The sequence below is a fragment of the Mixophyes fleayi genome, chromosome 7 (assembly GCF_038048845.1).
Source record: "Mixophyes fleayi isolate aMixFle1 chromosome 7, aMixFle1.hap1, whole genome shotgun sequence".
Lineage (NCBI taxonomy): Eukaryota > Metazoa > Chordata > Amphibia > Anura > Limnodynastidae > Mixophyes > Mixophyes fleayi.
This window is the reverse complement of record NC_134408.1, coordinates 13,079,112-13,095,028: the sequence shown is the minus strand read 5'-3', so window position 1 is coordinate 13,095,028 and position 15,917 is coordinate 13,079,112. Positions and strand designations below refer to the sequence as shown.

Sequence of the window (15,917 nt, the reverse complement as noted above, 5' to 3'; positions counted from 1 at the left end):
AGATAGATAGATAGATAGATAGATAGATAGATAGATATGAGACTTTTATATTTAAATACAGTGATGAAGTATGGTTAGCATTGCTGTCTCACATCGCTGGGGGTCATGATTTAGATTCTGATCAAGGCCCTATCTGTATGGAGTTTGTACGTTCTCCCAATTTTTTGCATGGGTTTCCTCTCACAGTCCAGAACTGATGTGCGTGATTACATGTTAGCTGTATTGCACTAGGTAATATGATAAGCCCTACATAAATAATGATGATATATGAGATTTTTAAATTAGATATTTTTAGAGGTTTGTGCATTCTTAAAAATGAGTTAAGTTAAAGGTATACATCACCACAGGGGATGGCGGGGCTGGGGGGCATCTGTCCCCCTGGGTCTGTAAAATTGGACTGTATTCCATCATACCCAGCAGACGGCTCCAAGAACTCTGATTGGTGGATGATGCTAGCCAATCACTGATTACAGTGTCTGACTGGTACGTTCATCAGAGTGTTTTGATATGTCTACTAGAGTGCTGAGAGACAGCATGGGACTGCAGGACGGGTAAGTCATTCACTTGGGTCTACTTTTTGTAGCCAGCAGAGATTGGAGAGGGCTGCACTATAGAGTCTGTATAGTAAAGCTTTCATAGATTTGGGCTAGTCTGCATTATAAATCCAAAAGATATTCTAGGATCCTGCACTATAACACAACCAGAGATTTAGGGGGACCTGAACTGTAAAGTCACCAGAGATTTGGGGGCCTGTATTTTATAGTGGCACCTAGAACCTGCTTAGCATTGAATAGTATGCGTTGTGTTTTATATAGTAGACATGAGACTATATTGTATAGACTCTGGGCCACTTGTTCGTCTTTGTTCCCCAACCATTCCGTGCATGGGCTCTATTTTCATATCCCTAAACTTCTGTTTTTTGAATAATCAATAATATTGAACTAGAATCACAGTTAACAATTGTTTGCCCTTGCATATGGGCGGTTGTATTCATGTATTTATATAATCTGGACTCTGATCTTCACGTGACACAATAGCTATGTAACTTACAACCATAAATTCTAGCTGCCAGAATATTCATTTTATTACTCGCTTCTTGAAAGGAAAGAACAGCGTCTGCTTCCCTGAGAAAGATCTAACATTTGTGACTAACCCTTCAGCACTGAAGGTTAGTGGGAAGAGCAGAGCTTCTTCAAGAACACTGCAAATTTTCCCAACCTAAAGATTCAGTAGCAAGATGGAGCACCCTAATCCTTCCGAAAAAGAGATCCTCTGCGGTTACTGCGTTAATTCGAAGGTGCCTGCCACTAAAACATGTCTACATTGTGAGGCGTCTATGTGTGATGAGCATCTAAATACGCACGCCAAGTCCAAGGAACACGTTTTGGTCGAGCCCACCAGTTCCATCAAGGACATGAAATGTTCTATCCACGATAAGCTGATTGAATTTTGCTGCTCCAAGGATGGAGCCTGTATCTGTGTGTCGTGCTGCATTGTGGGAGAACATCGAGGCCACAAGGTGGACCCACTAGCGGATGCGTTTGAGAAGAGGAAGGCAAGTCTGAACGACATCATAGACAACTTGAACGTAGAGAGCGAGGAAAATGAGAAAAAACTCGAGAGACTGTTGACAAAACAGGCAGACGTGCAAGGAGCAGCCGCTAGTGTCAACGCAAGAGTGACCGCACTTTTTAGGGACATGACTGAACAGCTGGAAGCTCTACAGCAGAGTGCCATGAGTGAAGTCTCCAGACAGGAAGAGCAGGCTTTGTTCCGCGTCAAAGCTTCGATTCAACAACTGGAAAAAAGGAGGGGTGAGATCTCCAAAAACATAAGCAACATCCAGGGACTGCGCAACATGACTGACCCATTAACTGTACTACGAGGAACTTCTACTGAAGAGTTAAAACGTAGTGGCTCTAGAAAGCTCAGTGAAGGTGATGCACAAGTGAATGGGAGTGTCGATGAGGGTTCTGTGTCACTCATCTTACACATGGGCCTTTTAAGCTTCACCGACAGCCTGCTCGACCTGAAGGCCATACGACAGTTTTCCGACGTGAAGAAAACCAACCTGTCGCTAGATGTGAACACGGCGCATAGCAAAATCATTATATCAAGTGACCTGAAATGCGCTTCGTACTCCTCTGCATCCCAGAAGTATGCAGAAACACCGGAGAGGTTTAAATCCTGTCAGGTTTTAAGCATAAACGAATTAAGTTCAGGACAACATTACTGGGAAGTGGACGTGAGTGAAGCGCCGAGATGGATTGTGGGAGTGGCCTCCAAGAGCATCCAGCGCAAGGTGGCTGGCAACGAGTCATTTATTGGCTATAACAACAAGTCGTGGACATTATTTTTCCAAAAATATCTTGGAACATCTTACAACAACATTCAGAACACGGTGGCCTCGAATTCCCCAGTGAAGGCTGTGGGAATACACCTGAACTATGATGGTGGGTATCTGTCGTTTTACCAGCTACAACCCACCAGACACCTGCACACTTTTAGTGCCACCTTCACGGAGCCCATCCTAGCAGCCTTCTACATATTTGAAAACAGCAGCATCAAACTTAAAAGCTAGACCGAATACCTGTGAACATGAGAACTTGAAAGAAACTGACTGAACCTCTTGACTGAATCTCAGAAAGTAAACGTCTTGAGATATAAAAACGAAGCCCCTTCAAAACAGTGCATGTATGTAATTGGGCAAAATTCTTTCACTGACTTTTATGGCAATCAGGAAATTTTCAATCCAGACTGCAGCAACATTTCAAGACACTTGTGGTCTCTTTCTCGAGTGGAGGGCCGACGGGAACATGGAAAGCCCAGTAAGTTCTTCAGTATGAGGGCACCATGATTACTGGGGCACCCTACCAAACCACCTGTACTGAATTTTTTTTGTGTTTTTAGCAAACTCATGCAGAGGGGTCCTGGAGATCCCAGCACCAGCTCAAGTGTTCAAGTGTTTTCTTCTCAAGTTCCTGCTGTGTAAATGTTTCCTGATTGCAAACCTGAATGACAACCTTGTTGTTCTTTATTTAAATTCTGACACAGGCAACGGCATCTATATTAAGAAGATTGTCCATTATCGTTTTCTCTCTCTCCCCTTCTCCCTCTCCCTCTCTCTTTCTATCCTTTTTCTCTCTCTCACTCTCTCTTTCTATCCTTTTATCTCTCTCCTTCTCTCTTCTTCTCTCTCTCTCTTTCTCTGCTTTTCTCTCCATCTTCCTCTCTCTCTCTCTCTTCCTATCTTTTTCTCTCACTCTCCCTCTCTCTCTCTCTCTCTCTCTCCTTTTCTCTCCTTCTCTCTTTCACGCTCACTCCCCCTCTCTCTCTCTCTCTCTCTCTCTCTCTCTCACTCTCTCTATCCTTTTCTCTCTCTCCTCTCTCTCTCTCTCTCTCTTTCTATCCTTTTCTCTCTCTCTCCTCTCTCTCGTTCTCTCGTTTTCTCTCTCTCTTTCTCTCCTTCTTTCTCTCTCCCTCTCTCCTCCTCTCCCACTCTCTCTCTCTGGGCCTGATTCATTAAGGATCTTAACTTAAGAAACTTCTTATTTCAGTCTCCTGGACAAAACCAGGTTACAATGCAAGGGGTGCAAATTAGTATTCTGTTTTGCACATAAGTTAAATACTGACTGCTTTTCCATGTAGCACACAAAGGGCTAGATTTACTAAGCTGCGGGTTTGAAAAAGTGGGGATGTTGCCTATAGCAACCAATCAGATTCTAGCTGTCATTTTGTAGAAAGTACTAAATAAATGAAAGCTAGAATCTGATTGGTTGCTATAGGCAACATCCCCACTTTTTCAAACCCGCAGCTTAGTAAATCTAGCCCAAATACTTGATAGCTTATTTGTGCACTGAAATTTAAAGTTGATATTTGTGTGCCTCATGAAAAAACAGTCAATATTTAACTTATATGCAAAACAGAATACTAATTTGCACCCCTTGCATTGTACATTGGTTTTGTCCAGGAGACTGAAATAAGAAGTTTCTTAAGTTAAGATCCTTAATGAATCAGGCCCCCTGTCTCTCTCTCATCCTTCTCTCTCTTTATCTCCTTTTCTCTCTCTCTCCTTTCTCTTTTTTTCTCTTTTCCCTCTTTCCCTCTAACTTGTCTGTTATCAGCTGTTTCAGTCTCATAGACAGGACATCTACGTGTAGGGATTTTTTTTTTCCATATGATATATATTTATCTAAGCTATCTTCAGTTCAGATGAGCTACCAGCCTTTACACCTATATATGTGTTAATGTTACTAGCTATTTTAAATAAAACAACTTGACATTAGATGCCAAGGTCCTAAATTTCATTGATGACATGTAGACGTCACTGCAGCTACTGATATCTATGAAGAGGTTACAGATTTCGGTTTATATTACTTGTTAGCTAGTTTATATTACATCAATGTGTTTTTATTTATCTTTATCAGTGGCAATTTTTTTTTTTGCATTTTAAATTCTCCTCTTCAGTAAATTTTGAGCTATAAAGTCTGCATGATAAGAACGAAGGTAAGAATTACACGTAGCTTGCAGAAAAAGATTGATTTTATTATGCAATTTTTAGTCCTGCAAAAATCAGGACATAGCTTTAAAGATTTTGGGCTGTCCATAAATTAGGGACAGTTGGCACCTATGTGATTCTAACGTTGTGGTTAAAGCTGCAAAGACCACAAAATATTGTAAAATTGTGGTGTTCAATAGATCGCTATATGAAGCAAAGTTCATACATTCAAGCTTATTTCTTTGGAGAGGGCATTAAGTGGTTAATTGAGAATTAGGGGAATAATTTTTCTTTCCAGAATCTTGTCAGATCCGTGTTCACCTCCATCTACCTAATACAGTTGGAAGAAATTTGAATATGTGCAACTTTCTTTTATATCTCCTACCTTTATAGGCAGATTTGACAAGTGATGTGTTTTAGTAAATCAGTCCTCAAACAGATTAGGGTACTTAGGGGAACAAATGTCTTGTGTATCAGCATTTCATTTGATTAATGCAAACTGTAGAGATTATATTTTACTTTTTGACATAAAAAGTGAAAAATAAGATTATCCCTGAACAATGTATTTGACTTATATGGTTTATATCTTAGCATTTCAATTTTGAAGCTCAGGGGTCTTTTAAATGAAAGGGCCACCTAAGTAGACTTTAGTTTTAGGCGCTATATGTGCAAAATATGTCCAAAGTTACTAACCCTTATCCAACATAGAACTGTTTGTTTCATGCACTCTTTAATATATTGTATCTAGTGCTGACCTGTTCTGTAGATTCTGCCACTCGTCAACCCTCCATCACCAAACGCCCCACGCACACACCACCAAGGGCAGAATTTGCAGTACATGTAAGCACCCTAGCCTAGAATAGAGGTTATATTTACAAAATACACATCTGTGTTGTACTTTGCACACACAGGGCGTAATTTAGATTTGCAAGAGTTGACAAGACCATTTTTAAGTGGTTGTCCAGCTAATGACATAGAATACAACCATGGATTTAGACAATCGGGAGAAGTCTAAATAGACCGGAGTGTTAAATGCCACAGAAGACAGTATCTGATTAATTGTGCTTTCTTCTCTTTATTGGTTGTGTATAAAAAAAATCATCTGTTTTCTATTGTAGTTCCTGTATAACCAACGAAACGCGTCAGTCGATGACCCCACAAACACTGTTGTGCTAAACATTTGTCTGACCTAATCAACTAACCTGCAATCAGAAACAGATATTTCTATGCACCCAAATTTTGTTTTATTAGCTTAGGTCTATCTGATAAATGTATATAATGTGATGTTATGGAATCTATAGTCATAAAAAGCTAAATAGATTATTGTGCATGGAATTTTTATCATTCAACAGTGAATGTCCCATTTATCCTGATTTAGGGTTCGTATACATTGGTAACATCCGGTACCTAATGACTGTTGTTTATAACATCCGTGTGTACGACCCCTAATATGTATGTTCATTTTGACAAAGTGAAGTGATTGTTTTCATACTTTTATACCTGTAATTTAAAATGACTGTTTTTCACATGAATCTCTTACAATCATTTGCAATGGATACGTTTGTTTTTTTTAATATTTAGAATATATAGATGATTCTAAATCCAACCGATACAAATGTTCAGCTAACAAAGCTCCCATATAATTTACTGTTGCTGCTACTTGGGCTGGAATTATGAATTGACATTTAAGAACACCCTGCAATAGTAAAGTAAGTGGGAGGTTCGGGAGTGTCTTGTTCCGGGTTGAAGGGGCCATATTGGACGGTCTGTGATTCCCATGTCTTATATACCGTTTATCCTTGTGACTCTTATAAAGACAATGGAATGAACACTGTACTAATAAAAGAAAGCTGTTCTAAAAATCGTTTGCATACTATTTTTTGCATGTGTGATGAAGCTCACATAGGTCAACAGTGTTATTAGGAATATATAAGAAATGATAGATGAAAATGTCCAGTCTATATCATCATCATCATCAACAACATTTATTTATATAGCGCCAGCAAATTCCGTAGCGCTTTACAATAGGGAACAAACAATAAAACAATACTGGGTAGTACATACAGACAGAGAGGTAAGAGAACCCTGCTCGCAAAGCTTACAATCTATAGGACAATGGGAGTTTGAAACACAAGGGCATGTGCTACATCATATTGCACAATGGACCAGAAAGGTAAAAGTACTGAGTGGTCTGTGTGTGTACCAATGTTGGTCAGAGGGTTGTTGTCTTGTGTTAGCTGTGTAGAGGGTGGTAATAGGGTAATCTAGGGAGATTAAGATGGTGGTTGAGGAATATCATAACCTTGTCTGAAGAGGTGGGTTTTCAGAGAACGCTTGAAGGTTTGAAGACTAGAGGAAAGTCTTACTGTGTGAGGGAGGGAATTACACAAAGTGGGTGCAGCCCGAAAAAAGTCCTGTAACCGAGAATGGGAGGATGTGATGAGAGTGGAAGAGAGACGCAGATCTTGTGCAGAACGGAGGTGTCGAGTAGGGAGATATTTCGAGACAAGTGAGGAAATGTTTGTTGGTGCAATTTTGTTGACGGCCTTGTATGTTAGTAGAAGAATTTTATATTGGATTCATTGAAGTACAGCCAACCAATGTAGAGACCGACAGAGTGGCTCAGCAGAGGAAGAACGGTTTGCAAGGAAAATCAATCTAGCTGATGTGTGCAAAATAGATTGTAGGGGTTCAAGTCTGACTTTGGGAAGACCAGTAAGGAGGGAATTGCAATAGTCGATGCGGGAGATGATGAGTGCACAAATAAGGTTTTTGCAGTGTCTTGTGTGAGATATGTGCGTATTCTGGAAATTTTCCTTAGGTGTATGTAACATGATTTAGATATAGAGTTGATGTTGGGAATAAATGATAGTTGTGAGTCAAGGATTACACCTAGGCAGCGAGCTTGCAGGGTGGGATTTATGGTCATGTTATCAACAGAAATAGAAATGTCAGGCAGGAAGCTTCTGTTTTTGGTGGGAATATTATTAATTCAGTTTTTGAAAGATTGAGTTTGAGTTGGCGAGAAGACATCCAAGATGAAATGGCAGGAAGACAGTCAGTAATGCGAGACAACACAGATGGTAAAAGATCAGGAGAGGATAGATAACTTTGTGTATCCTCCGCTTAGAGATGATACTAAAATCCAAAGGAGCTTATTAGATTTCCAAGAGAAGTGGTGTAGATAGAGAATAGCAGAGGACCTAGGACTGAACCTTGTGGTACTCCAACTGATAAAGGAAGAGGAGCAGAGGTGGATCCAGAGAAATTAACACTATAGTCCACGTCTGCCAGTTATGTTCCTGCCACTAGTAGAAACTGCACCGCAGGACTTATCTAGTGGGTAAAGATCAAGTAGGGCTTCTAAATTGGGCAGCACACACGGGGGGCATTTATGAAAACCCATATCCATAACAACCAGTCAGATTATGTGTCCATAGTGACCAGTCAGATTAAATGTCCATAGCAACCAGTCAGATTATGTGTCCATAACAACCAGTCAGATTATGTGTCCATAGCGACCAGTCAGATTATGTGCCTGCCTGTTTTTCCAAACCCCAATGCAGGATTTCTAGAGGTGGTTTTCCAAATGCGTGGTTTCAGTGGGAAAAAAATAATAATGATGATAGTACAAATAATAATAATAATAATAATAATAATAAACACTTGCTGCAATAATAAGAAAAATAAAAAAGTACAATGTATATAAATTTAATGACATATGAGGCATAAAGTAAGCTGTACATTAAAAAACACATTAATATTAATGTCCCTCAAATAAATTATTCTTGACCATCTTACCAAAATAAATAATGTAATTCCTTGAAACGTGATGCAACAAAAGGAATACTAATCTCCCTCACACATCCAAATAACAAAAAATACAATTAGTGTTATAGTTACACACCTCTCTGCAGTCAATAAAATGCAAAATATCGCCAGTAGCTTAATCCATACTTGCCAATGTTATGAGGGGGGGGGCGTGGCTTGGCAACCTGCATCATCTTGGCCCCGCCTCCCACTGACGTAATAACGCTTACGCGTCAATTTACAGTGGGGACGGTGCCAAAATGACGAAAATCCCTGAGAATTGCATCATGGCGACTCTAATCTTGCCCACTTGTGAAGTGGGCAGGTGCGGGAGGATGCCCTATTCTACAGGTAGTCTGGGAGACCCACACAGAATTCGGGAGTCTCCCAGACATTCCAGGAGAGTCGACAAGTATGACTTAATCTTGCTGCATTGTCCTTTTTCTCTAAAGTCACTGAAGCACCGGAGACAAAATTGAGAACAGTCGCGGTGGGCATTTTGTTGAACCATACATTATTAAAACATAGGCAGATCCCTACAAAACTGGGTCTTAGACTGCAGACTGCTATAGTTTTTTTTTTAATGCAGACAGGAGGAGGCCATGTCTTTCTTCTAAACCACAGAATTGTCGTAATTTAATTGTAGGGGGGGGGGGGTTTCTGGGCACCTGTAAACCCCTCTAAAGGCACATCTGCCTTTCCCCCAGACCTGTTCACTGGTGGGTGTCCCCATCCCCGGAGATTGCAGCCTTTGGAAGTTGTGCTCATATATTTACTTAGAATTATTCTAACAGACCTTTCTAACATGTTGCTAGTGTAAGAGGAGGCTCCTAACTGGGTGGCTGCGGAGTCCAGAAAATGCAAACTGCGGGGGTCACATAGGAGGAACAAGAGTGGATTACACCAACAGGCTGAAAACTGGTTACACAACTTTTTGTAGACCCACTTGACAGAGCACCCTGCAAGGTGTGCGTGCATTAGAGGCAGGCTATCATTGCTCAGCGCTGTCATACGTAAGTTCAATTGAAAGCAATTAAGCCAGAGGAGGACAGGTAAAGTACCCCATTACAGATGAGTGCAAGAAAACGGGCACCCCTGGTCAACTTGCATGTTTCACCGAATCTCTAACTGAACAGACGTGAATACAACCTGCAGGACGCAAACTTAAACGTTACATATTTCTGCACATTTTAATGCACATAATTATTTGCTGAATGTAACAGATTGAAAAAAATGTGTGGCACTCGAAATAGTTTGAGAACTCTGTTACCCAGAGTTAAGGCTAAGTGGTTAGCACTTCTGCCTTACATCGCTGGGGTCATGAGTTCAATTCCCGACAATGGCCTTATCTGTGAGGAGTTTGTATGTTCTCCCCGTGTTTGCGTGGGTTTCCTCCGGGTGCTCCGGTTTCCCCCCACACTCCAAAAAAATACTGGTAGGTTAATTGGCTGCTAACAAATTGACCTTAGTGTGTGTGTGTGTGTGTGTGTGTGTGTGTGTGTGTGTGTATATATATATTAGGGAATTTAGACTGTAAGCTCCAATGGGGCAGGGACTGATGTAAGTGAGTTCTCTGTACAGCGCTGTGGAATTAGTGGCGCTATATAAATAAATGGTGGTCATACCCATTACTTTGAAATGACAAAAATCATGGACTTCATCTAACTTAATATAAGGCCTAACAATTCAATCAAGTTCATCCCCAAGAAAGTATTAACAAATCATCTGGAGTAGTGCCCAATATTTTGCCCATGCCACAATCAGGGGTAGATTTATCAAATCGTCTAAACAGAAAAAGTGGAGGTGTTGCCCATAGCAACCAATCAGATTCTAGCTTTCATTTATCTATTACATTGTAGGTCTGAAGGTTTAATAAATCTACCGCTCACTGTTTTATACCGCATATATGACATTTTAGTTGTATTTTAATCTATGCTGAAATATATCTTTTTGTTATGTACCATATAGTAATTGACAGTATTTTTCCAACGCTTGCAATGTACGTCATAATCATCATCATATATTTATTTATAAGGCGCCATAAAATTCCACTGCGCCATAAATTGGATGTGATAACGAAATATATACGTAAAACGTGGAAATATAACATGCAATAAAACAGATAATACCAAAAAGAAACTCAAAGAGGACATAAGGAGTGGATGAAACAGAAACGAACATGAGACAGGTGGAGGGTAGAGAGGACACTGCTCGTAAAAGTCTAGGGGGTATATTTACCATGTAGCGGTTCTGTAGAACAGCCGATTACCGGCGCTTTGAAGGCACTTTTATTAAAGACAAAGCCCATTGGCTTTATATCTTTAAAAAAATTGCCATTTTGAAGAAAATGTCTTCAAAGCGCCGGGAATCGGTGGTTTTACGAAAAGTATACCCCTAAATCTTGCATCTTGGTCTACGTAAACACTCTGAAGCAACCATTCTAGGGTGAATATTGCCTGTCAGGATGCGAGTGAGTTGCCTCTTTGGAAGCCCAGATTATGGATCTAAATTCGCAACGAGCAACACTGAGGTCCATGGACAACATGAAGAGGAGTCTACTGTTCATGGATCAGGCACTGTCTTGGGTATGGAAACATGGATGAGCAGGAACCTGAGGTAGACAGTTGGGTCAAACTTAGAAGAAGCGGTAGAGTATCAATGGGGTTAATCCTGATTTTACAAACCCCGACCAATATACCATATGGGCGATATCAGTTGAGGGGTAGCGTTGCTGAAGCAGGGTACTTCCACTACCAACCAGGGAAATGCCTTCTCCCATGAAGAACGTAACATGACTGTAGTGAAGGCCCTACAGGTGCTGGTTTTTGGGGATTACATCTTTAGAACTGAAAGGTAATCTGTCACCAGGACCAAGAATTCTTAACACTACGCTGTCTTCCTGATCATTGTGTGTGGCGTATTGCGGATTGGGGAGATTGTTGGGTGGGGTTGGGCATGATCGAGTAGTTCTGGTACACATTGGTGCCAATGACAAGTTTAGATTTAGATGGATAATACTTAACAATCGTTTCAGGGAAGAAGGCCGACAGTGTAAAGCAAGGACCTCCAAGTTAATATTTTCTGAAACTCTACCTGTGCAGTGTATTCTACCAGATAGACAGCGGAAACTTAGGGAGGTTAATAAGTGGCTGAGAAGTTGGCGTAGGAAGGAGTGTTTAGGATTCATGGATAACTTGGACAATTTATCGTCGTCAGACTTTACAGTTGGGATAGGACTCAGGAGAAACGATAGTGAGCCAATGGCTGAGAATGTAAACTAGAGACTGGGGGGATAACAAGAGTGGTCAATATACTGTATACAAGGAATAAGCCTTAGTGAGGACAAATGCGGCGGTATCTACGGTGGGCAGGGACAGGTTGGGCTGGTTGCCAGGGGGGCATCTGCTCCATGAGTCGGTCCCATAGGGGACTAGCTTGAGCTGGGTCACTGGACCACCTGAATTTTTTTTCCTTTAAAATGTTCCTAAATGGCTGCCTGCTGAGCCGAGTCTTGGCCCCCCAGGCTAAAATTGGCCAGCTCTCCCCTGACGATGAGGTTAGTAGAGGCAATGGTTGAATTAGACTAGTGTCTGGGCAGTGAAGATGTACAGCAATAGTATATACTTATGAAGGACAGAGAAATATCACTGAGGAAGAAGAACATTTCAAGGCTTTAAGAGCACATACACAAGGCAACAAGGTCACTGATAAAGTGCTCATTTATGTGTCAGCAAGCAGAACAAATTGTAAAGTAATTCAATTACAAATGCAAATATAAAGGGCAGAGATGCAAAGTCCAGTCCTCATCATGGGTGGTTCTATCTACACAAACATAAATTGAGAGGATCGGCCAAAGGAATCACATTTTTGAAAAACTGTAAAATTAGTTTTTCCCAGTGGTAAGAAAAAAACAACTAGAGGTGGAATTATCATGGCCTAAATTCTAACTAATAAAACAGCTAATACTGTATATCGCATGTAGGCGGCAGCACGGTGGCTCAGTGGTTAGCACTTCTGCCTCACAGTACTGGGGTCTTGAGTTCAATTCCCGACCATGGCCTTATCTGTGTGTTCTCCCTGTGTTTGCGTGGGTTTCCTCTGGGTGCTCCGGTTTCCTCACACACTCTAAAAACATACTAGTAGGTGAATTGGCTGCTATTAAACTGCCCTTAGTCTCTCACGGTCTGTGTGTATGTTAGGGAATTTAGACTGTAAGCTCCAATGGGGCAGGGACTGATGTGAGTGAGTTCTCTGTACAGCTCTGCGGAATTAGTGGCGCTATATAAATAGATGATGATGATGATGATGATGAATGACGCCATTACCAACTAGAACATTGACTTTTGTGTGCCGAGTTCTGCAAAATATTAACTTTTTATGGATGCTCGTTAATTATTAACCTGGGTGCCTGAAAATTATTTAAATATAGTATATGCTTTGTTCATTCATTAACTATGTTCTATAGTTTTTATCTTTTTTATCTATTGTAAGGCATTCTCTTATAAGATTATCTGATTGGAGCCCCAATTTCTAACTTAATCTGTATATTTAAACTCAACTCAATTAATGTATGTTATTAATAATTCTGTAGTACAACTGAATAACCTCTGGTATCTGTAGTACTTTTGGAGCTATCGAATATGTTATACGAAACCCTAAATATATATAGTTTAGTGTCTCACAGTGAACTCCCTTACTGCTAGCTGCTTTTTGGACTTAGCACAGATTTACTTACTGTAGTATAACTAATATATAGGTTATCTGTGAAAAAGAGCAATTTCAGCACAAAATTGACACTGAACCATAGCAACCAATCAGAATCTGGCTTTCATTGTCCACCTGACGCTAAACCAGGCCTGGCCAACCTGTGGCTCTCCAGGTGTTGTGAAACTACAAGTCCCAGCATGCTTTTCCAGTAGATAGTCCGCCGATTACTGGCAGGGCATGCTGGGACTTGTAGTTTCACAACACCTGGAGAGCCACAGGTTGGCCATCCCTGTACTAATAAGATTAAAGCTGATTTCTGAATAGGTTGCTGTGATTTAGTGCACATTTTGCGCCTTGTGCAACGGCAGTAAATGACTTTGTCACGACCTAATCACTTATTGCTTTACATAGACTGTACCAACAATGAAAGCACAAGAAATCATCATCCACTCGATCACCCTAAAATGTTTTCTAGTGAAATGAGTGGAAAGGGGTATTTCATGAATGCCACCTACGTCATACTTGCCAACTTTTCCTCATTGGCTTCATGGAGATCCCGGGGGAGGTGGGCGTACAGGGGCGGGGCTTAACAAATCACATCATTTGATGACGCAATATTTGCGTCATTAGGCCCCGCCCCTGCCACTTATCTTTTTCGGGGCGAGAACCAGGAGTTCCCCTGCTCTCCCTGGAGCCCAGGAGGTCTCCCAGAAATGCGGGAGTCTCCCGGAGTAGGCAACTATGCATTAAAGAAAAGCAGCTAATGAATCCCTAGAGACTGAAATGTCTTTTACATTTCCATCGCCATTACAGAAGTCATGTTGTCTTAACTGTCAGTCTTTGAATTAATCTTGGTCTCCATGAAAATGGCCACCTCCATAGACATCAATACATGGACATAGGACACAATTTCTGAACTGTGTCATCATGCCACAGATGGCGAAGCCAACCACGTCTTGTACTGGCTCAGTATCAGGGAGAATACCAGACTCTTCAGGGAGTGAGGGAGATCACCCCTATTTCAGGGAGACTTCCTGACATTCAGGGAGAGACCTCACATGAGAGCAGGAAATTGTCCTACAAGGGCACTCTCACCTGTCTGCAAACTCAGCACTGAGAGGGTGGGGTGTAATGACCCAAATAGCGTTACTATGCATACAGTCTGCCCACTTGATGACGCAGATCATATGCTAGAAACATCTATTCAAAGTCCTGCCTACTAATGCTTTAGGACAGCAGCCTTCAATCATTCATTTTCTTCTAAAATACTAATCGAATCTCCACAACAGACTCAATAGACATTCTCCCGTGGTCAATAAATAAGGTCATTTTCCCCCAAGAAGAAGGGTATGCCGTATGTATATTTAAAGTGTATTACTGATACTGTTTAATGTGTTCCTGCCCAATATTTACACCCCCCCCACCCTCCTTTATTTTGCCCTTCCCCTAACCCCTCACTTTTTACTTATTGTACCCCATCATTTTTTATACGCCAATAAAATACTTACACCTATAAAATGGTCTGAAAATATAAAGTGCACATAAAAGGTATAAAGCATCTCATAAGATATAGAATAGGGAGGACTCACGATTAACGGCAGATAATAAAATTCAAATAAATGGATATAAACTCCAAGGCAAAAAGGTACACATGCAAATAAGTATAGTAGGTAATGTAGGGATGTGTAATGACCAATATAAACTATAGAGTATACATATAATAGGTTAATGTAATCAAAATGGTTAAGAAACAAACATAGACTGTATAAGCAGTACAATGCTGATTCAAAATAGCATGGACTCAATCTCTGGCCAGAAAATAATATGAACATATTGTTGGGCAGAGACTGAGTGTGTGCAGGACAGAAATTGAAAAGCATTTGAGCTGCGTCCTTGCAGTTACAATGGATACTGCATAAAAAGTTTTATTTGCATGTGTAATGCTTATGAGTGTCCACTAGATGTCAGCAAAATACAAGTTATACTCCCTGAAACATTTTGATGCTTATAATTTAAGTCCATTAATTTCATTGATTTTTGTTATAAGCGATATTAATGCTACAATAGCAGGGAGGGCATAAATATTAGAGATGCTCACTGACCCCCGTGACCTGGTTTTGGTTTTGGATCTGGATTAGCTTCGTGCTTTGGTTTTGGTTTTGGCATAACCACCCTCATGTGTTTTGGTTTTGGATTTTTTAGAAAAAATCCTAAAATATGCTAAAATAACATAATTTTGCTCTTTTTTTTGTTCCTACATTATTATTAACCTCAATAACACTAATTTCAAGTCATTTGCAGTCAATTTTGACCACCTCACAGATCACAATATTATTTTCATACACTTTCGGACAAATACTGCAGCGACCTGGCTGGATGGTAAGCGACAGAGCAATGGCACAAACACACGGCAGTTCCTAGCACATTTAGGACACATTGGCACACAGCAGTGGCAGAAAAGAAAAGTGGTGCAAGATGGAATTGTCCTTGTGCCCTCCCGACCACCCACCCACCGTTATGCTGGATTTAAAAAGGAATCCAAAACTCCCGAAATCCGACGACGTCACAATGACGTTTTGCCTTGTTTTCAATTCCGAGGGCGCGCAAAAGTACCGAGCCAGCTCGGCTTGGTACTTGGATCCCCTAAGTTCGGGAGTGTTCGGTTCTCGGGAAACTGAGCCTGAGCATCTCTAATATAAACAGGTAAAGAAACATCGGTTGTGACATACATTACTGCTAACACGGCAGTTTATTTATTGATCACTGAGATTATGGATGTGGTATGGACTTCCAAAGAAATATGGTCACATCCATCAAGCAACTTAAAAATTGTTTTCTATTTAAACAAAGCTGCTCTGAGGTATAAGCAGCAATGAGGCAGAGCAAATCATCTTGCACTGCA

At 40.7% G+C, this 15,917-nt stretch overlaps 1 protein-coding gene across 1 annotated transcript; it reads left to right on the top strand.

Moving 5' to 3' along the window:
- Positions 1–1,237: 1,237 nt before the first annotated feature.
- Positions 1,238–2,581, top strand: LOC142098458 (tripartite motif-containing protein 16-like). Its single transcript, XM_075181304.1, has one exon. It carries the CDS (start codon positions 1,238–1,240, stop codon positions 2,579–2,581), a length of 1,344 nt encoding a protein of 447 aa, XP_075037405.1.
- Positions 2,582–15,917: the final 13,336 nt, after the last annotated feature.